The 6,609-nt window shown below is 38.7% G+C and overlaps 1 protein-coding gene across 1 annotated transcript; it reads left to right on the top strand.

Moving 5' to 3' along the window:
* Window positions 1–223: 223 nt before the first annotated feature.
* Window positions 224–1,984, top strand: LOC134656974 (large ribosomal subunit protein eL15). The gene is made up of 5 exons (XM_063512542.1): window positions 224–287; window positions 526–718; window positions 903–1,039; window positions 1,226–1,336; window positions 1,702–1,984. The coding sequence occupies exons 2-5, from the start codon at window positions 547–549 to the stop codon at window positions 1,894–1,896; spliced, it is 615 nt and encodes a 204-aa protein (XP_063368612.1). The 5' UTR covers window positions 224–287; window positions 526–546; the 3' UTR covers window positions 1,897–1,984.
* Window positions 1,985–6,609: the final 4,625 nt, after the last annotated feature.

Here is a 6,609-nt window from a genome sequence, read left to right as displayed (position 1 = left end):
GGTTGATTTCAAATTGAAACTTTATGAAAACAGCGTCTTATTAACAACAAACAATAAGTACCCTTTCAGTTAAAAACGGCACTATTTTAAACATTACTTTTGAGCACAGGATAAAAAAAAATATTCAGCTACATAACTTGAATTAGCTGAAATGGGAAAAAGTTATTCATGCACATGGCAACATACACTGCTGCGCTGCCAATGCTGCCACATTGATGTTGTTTGTCAATGTCAGCACATTGTACATTTAGTATTCTTTTCCGGTTTACCTGTGGAGTACGCGAGACGTATGTTAAATTTAATCTTTAATAATCATAGTGAATTCGTGGTGTTCTAAGTAATCATAGTACTAAAAAGCCTTAATGCATTGTTCTTTTGAAGTATTTAAGTGTATTATCTGATTTAAATCTAGTTTTTGATTACAGCGTGAACATGTTTTATGTGACGGGGAAGGGTCGTGGATCGCTCTATTTGTGGCCAGACCGATGATGTGACTTCTGATCAAATAATTGATTTTGTTGCTAGGTCTGCCACAGGCTTCCCAAGATGGGCGCGTACAGATATATTCAGGAATTGTACCGCAAAAAACTGAGCGATGTTATGCGTTTTCTCTTGCGCATAAGGGTATGGCAATACCGGCAGTTGACGCGCATGCACCGCGCCCCCAGGCCCACCAGGCCTGACAAGGCGAGGAGGATGGGATACCGCGCCAAGCAAGGTAATGTACCTCTTCTCTCATAAATTTTCTAACCTAAACCACGTTGTTTCTCTAGTAATCGATTTCAATAAATGGCATATTAAAGTTTGTTTGGCCTTCACGATTCATCAAATAAAATATCCATCTGTAACGTTAAATCTCTTGCCAACTTTGTATCCTAACCCAAAAATCGCCGTTTGTGCAGGGTACGTAATCTTCAGAATCCGCGTGCGCCGCGGAGGCCGCAAGCGCCCGGTCGCCAAGGGCGCCACCTACGGCAAGCCCAAGAGCCACGGAGTTAACCAGTTGAAGCCCACGCGCAACCTGCAGTCCATTGCTGAGGTTAGTTTTTACAGGAATGCCATGTTTATGGTGGTCAGAGAACCTTATGCAGGATACACGTGCTGTTTTCAAGCTAAATACTATGTCAAACATGCTGCTCTTAAATAATTTGTAGGAAAACTGATATCAGACTGTCTTGCCCAAACAGTTTACGTTGTCTAAATGAACTTATTTCTGTATTTTTAGGAGCGTGTTGGTCGCCGTTGCGGAGGTCTCCGCGTCCTGAACTCCTACTGGGTTGCCCAGGACTCTTCCTACAAATACTTCGAGGTCATCCTTGTTGATCCTTCCCACAAGGTTAGAAATACCAGACTTATACTTACTATCAATATTATAACTTAACAAAGAAAATATCTGAGTTAGGGCTGATTTAGACGCATGCGATTTCAGTTACATTGCGGACTGTTGGTTGCGTGCGATCAAAACCGCAATGTAATGAAACTCGCATCGTGTAAATGAGCCCTTAGTCTGATTTTTTTGTCTATTTTAAAGGCAATTACACAAATGTTAACATTAGCATTCTTATGATGAACAACTTTGTCATGCACCAATCTGAAAGGTTTTGCTGAATACTCACCTACCAAACTATCTGATATACCTTCACAAACTCCATCCTTTCATGCCTATCTACACAATTCACTAAACTTGTCCCATATTTACAGGCCATCCGTAGAGACCCCAAGATCAACTGGATAGTGAATGCTGTCCACAAGCATCGCGAGATGCGCGGCCTCACCTCCGCTGGTCGCAGCTCTCGTGGTCTTGGCAAGGGCCATCGCTACTCACAGACCAAGGGAGGCTCCCGCCGCGCCGCCTGGCTGCGCCGCAACACGCTGCAACTCCACCGCAAGCGATAAACAACAAATGCCACTTGTCAATGACTTTCTATTTGTCTATCTTTATTTTCACATGGAAAGCCAATGGCCTAATAAACATAAAAACCTATATCTGTTTTTGTCGAGTCATTTCCTAAGTGATATGTTCATGTAAGTATATCAAAAATAGTGGATGCATATTGAATTGATGTAAAATTTGGCCACTTACTAGTTTTTTATTAATTTCAGATGAAGCTTTCGGCTGAGAAAGAGCCAAACTCGAAAAAAGGTAATTTGCATTACATATTATGGTTTGCCCCCTTAGTAATACATTGAATGACTGCCCCAAATAAATAAATGTATCCATATCCAACTAGTACCCTCCTTGAAACTAAATTCCACAGTAGTTTGAATGATGATATAATGCTTTATGATATGCGCAACCCTGATTACCACGCATTTAAAACTTCCTTGGATGGCTGACCTCTCATTCTATTTTAAATAGTGAAGTGAAAAAGCAAACAAATCTCTACAATGCATTTTTCTTTGTCTTACAGGATGAAGCCAGCATCGCATCAACTTTGCCTCCACATTCCGCACTCTCCACAGGTAAATATTCTTTTTCCACAGTACTTTAATCATCCAAACTCAAATTAGATTGCTTGTTATTCCTCATGTTTACAAGAACTTTGAATTTGGAGAGAGCAACTTCTTGTCTAGGTGAGGTTATTGTTATGTACATTTTCAATAAACCTCAATCCGGCGAGATACATACTGCACAAAGCTACAAATAACTTCCAGCAATTGTATAATTTCTATATTTTCTGACTTTGTCCGTATTTGTTTTCAGGTAAAACATCTGGGCTGGAGAATGAAGAAAGAACCAGGGTTATTTAAACTACTTAGGGCAGGTTGCACCATGCACATTAACATAGTGATAAAACTATGACCGCAATGCATCTGTCATCCAATAGAAAAAAAAGTAAAATTTTCGTACATGTAATTTTGGAGTTACTGCTTGGTGCAACCGGCCAAAATTATATTTTTCATAATAAATTATTAAATGTTTCTCGTGGCTTCATTAATTGCACCAATTACCCGACAGCAGCTTCAGTTGAAACCAAAGATAATTGAGTAGATAGATCTTTGGCTGAAACCAACTCGAATCCAGAAAACTTTGCAAACTGATGTTAGTATTTTATACAATCGTGATATAATGGAGAGCTTTTCAGAAGCTTGATTATATCACTATTGTATACAATACTTTTTCTACGAGTCAACAAAAAAAATACTTAAAACTAGTAGAAGAATCATATGTAGGTAAAAAAACCAAAGCTAACATGCGCGAGCAGCATGCGCCTCAGTATAATACAAATTCTGCATCGTACTATAGTTCCTAAATTCACCTTGAGAGGCCATCTAAGCTAACTCTACACCGACTTTGAACAAAGTGTTCGTGTCCTTATAAACGCCATTTTTCATACGAATGAGATGACTACAAGTAGAAGTCGATTCAAATGTAAAAAAAAGCTCTTTATTAGCATACAGGGATCTGGGTTTCACCATAATTCAATGAATTATGCTCAAAATAAATTTACAACGAAGTCTCAATATTTTATTTGAATAATGAATGATCTTAAAAAGTAAATAACAATAAAGTATAGCGCAGGACACAACTTTACTCTCCGTGTTCTCATACCGTGATTGTGGCAAATACATAGATATCCCGTATGTTTTCATTAATTTGGTATGTACAAGTGCAAACACGCTTATAATATGGTAGCGATGAGAAATGAATGCGTCAAATGCGTGTTCAAATGGGTACATAATTATGAAAAAATAAATGAATCTTACACCTAAATTAATACAAAAAGTATATATATCTAGTAGGTACGTGTATATTTACATTAGTTTGCTAGATGATGCTATGCTATGAACCTCGCTAGTTATATCGATGCCTGCAGATAAAGAAGTATGGTTAAAATCATTTAACACGCGTTTTAACAAAATATTCCATTCAAATGTTGACTATTGTCCGTCTAATTCTAATGAAAGTTTTTGTAAATTACATCATCTCAAACGATTTCAACTAAAAAATCACAGCGTTTCAGCCGCATTTTTACTCATTGATATAAAATGCAAGACATTCATAAAGTTTGCATGGAATATATGTCGCACATTTTGAATTTCATCATATTTTCCATTTAATCTTTAATCCATGTTGATGATGTTGGTGCATAAAAGTGTGGTAGCTGAAACGCTTTGCAGCGTTAAATACCCACAGAAACTATCTCTATCCGAAAGTACACACGATAAAACATCAAAGCAACATTTCTCGAATCTAATTTAAACCCTTTTTGAGTGTAGGTACTTTCTGTTTTCATAAAATCCTGCCTACTACAAGTCCAACGGCTTTATTTACCGACGTCTCTAAAACTAAGTCACCCAAAATACAACGATTACCCGGCCATTCGAAAATATACCGTAATGCTTTGATAATAGGGAGCTAAACTTTTGATTATGACGAAACTCCAGTGATGATTATTGATTATAATGGAATTGTCCCTATTCCATCGAGCCCGCGATGTTGGTTATTTTACTTAGGTATTTGTGCAAGGCTAGATGAGACATTCCATCCAAAAAGGAGAGTTAACATTTATGCTTGCACAGGGTGTTAGGTTTTTTCAGCTGGCGGTACGCAGTGTACACATACTGTATAGAGACTATCCCCGTAGTAATTAAGTTCCACGCACAACAATAAATAAATGACTGACTAGGAAAAGAAAATCAGTATCGTTTATTATAACGTGTTAAGTTCATATTCAACTTAATAAACACGAAATCCTACACCCAAAACCTTTTCCTAGTAGAAAATAAAACAAAAATAGCCAAAGCCGCCAAGAGCCGTTTTAAATAATTACTAAAATAAAAACAATTTACTTTTGAATCGGGTTATATCCTATAGTAAATAAAGGTTGTTATTGCAACGAATCAGGATAAGTATAATAAACAATAATAAATAACCTTTTGTTTACCTGTAGTACGCACATAAAATTTGGTTGGTGCAAATAGTTTAGTTGGTATGTTATGTTAGGAGCAGGGATGTTGCGAACATCCGCATCCGCATCCGCAACCGCGGAACATCCGCATTATTTTCAACATCCGCATCCGCATCCGCATAAAATCGATGCGGAGCTTATGCGGATGCGGATGTTGAACAAGTCGGTACAGGAACGTCTTAGCGGCGGCGTAAGTGCTAGGTAATTTCGTCATTACCTATAACGAAATCGTCTAGATCCAGAAAAGTCGGCGAAGTTACTGTTTATTAAATATAACGCACCTATATTCTTGCTCAAATACTAAACGTTTGGTTTTTTTAATAAAAAAAATACTAAAAATGTAATATTTGACGTTTTCTAAGTACCTAATCTTGACATCCGCATCCGCATCCGCATCCGCGGATGTGAGCCTTTAAAAATCCGCATCCGCATCCGCATCCGCGGATGTCAAAAAATCTGCATCCGCAACATCCCTGGTTAGGAGCGTACGTCCCTCAGCTAGAAAATATGGTAGTAAATTTCACATAGGTACCTATCCATTGGAAAAACAAAATGGATTATGATTATACATTGTCATTATAAAGATATCTTTTTCCAAGATAAATGTATCGTAGTTACTTTATAATAATCCATAGACAAAAAAACTGTCTCACAACATTCGATTCACATTATTACAATATTTCCCCGATTACGACTTCAATTACTCCTAATTTCCGTACCTATTTCACTTTTGATGACATTTTGAAGTTGACATCAACGATTTAACACATTCACTACCAGGAACCCACCTGGTGGGCGCTCGTAAACTTTGCTCAGATGCCGGACAACCCGCTCGGCGGGGAGTTTTATACGCAGCTATAGACGACCGGTTTCTGGGGTAGTGCGCCGTTTTTTGTCTGGTAGTGAATATGTTAAAAGAGACTGGATCTGCAACCTGTTCCTAAAGCTTTCTTTGACTGTAGGTATCAAATAACATAATAACTGTACAGTCAGCAGCAGAAGTTGCTAAGTGGGCCAGGTGTTCAAAAGTATCTTAACGCGACTTTATTGTTAAGACAATAAGAGCGTGTCAATGTGTTTTTGAACACCTCGCCCGCTTAGCAACTTCTGCTGCTGACTGTACAAGATTCTTTAGTAAGACGCAGTCGATTCCGCATTAAAGAAAACCTTTATCCGAATGATTCCTACCTGAACCAGGAGTGGGTCACTCCGCGATTTCGTCGCTATGCTACAGGTAGCTAAAAGTACATCCGTTTGGCCCCAATTTTGGGGGAAGCCATAGCCGCGCGTGGTGCTGTCGCCACCTAGCGGCCATATCTGTGCTGGTCGTAACAGACGCGTTTTGTTAGAGAGTGAGTCTTCTGTACTTAGTACTATTATTTATTCTGTGCCTGAACATCAACTCTTCTTAGGCCGTAATCAGACCTGCCCTAGTAGCACGGTCGCAGTTTTATCATTTATCACCATGCCTGTCACGTTCTAACAAGTATGTAAGTGCGAAAGTGACGGGCTTAGTGATAGTGGATAAAAATGGAACCGTGCTGAGCCCGCAGATATGGTTTGTTGTCACCGAGCCTTGCTAAGGTTACATAACGCAGGTGAATGAGACAAATATATGTGGCTTAATTGCTCCAGCTTGCCATTCATTTAAATAGGCAGGGGTCGGCAAACCGCGGCTGTTTGGAGGTATGATTTC

The sequence above is a fragment of the Cydia amplana genome, chromosome 2, assembly GCF_948474715.1.
Source record: "Cydia amplana chromosome 2, ilCydAmpl1.1, whole genome shotgun sequence".
In the NCBI taxonomy this organism is placed as follows: domain Eukaryota; kingdom Metazoa; phylum Arthropoda; class Insecta; order Lepidoptera; family Tortricidae; genus Cydia; species Cydia amplana.
This window is presented reverse-complemented; position numbering and strand designations above follow the sequence as displayed.

Excerpts from the sequence above, each read along its gene's own strand:
- LOC134656974 (XM_063512542.1), top strand. The coding sequence starts at position 547 with ATGGGCGCGTACAGATATATTCAGGAATTGTACCGCAAAAAACTGAGC. Across the intron at positions 1,040-1,225 it reads ACCTGCAGTCCATTGCTGAG|GAGCGTGTTGGTCGCCGTTG; the intron begins GTTAGTTTTTAC and ends CTGTATTTTTAG. Across the intron at positions 1,337-1,701 it reads TTGTTGATCCTTCCCACAAG|GCCATCCGTAGAGACCCCAA; the intron begins GTTAGAAATACC and ends CCATATTTACAG.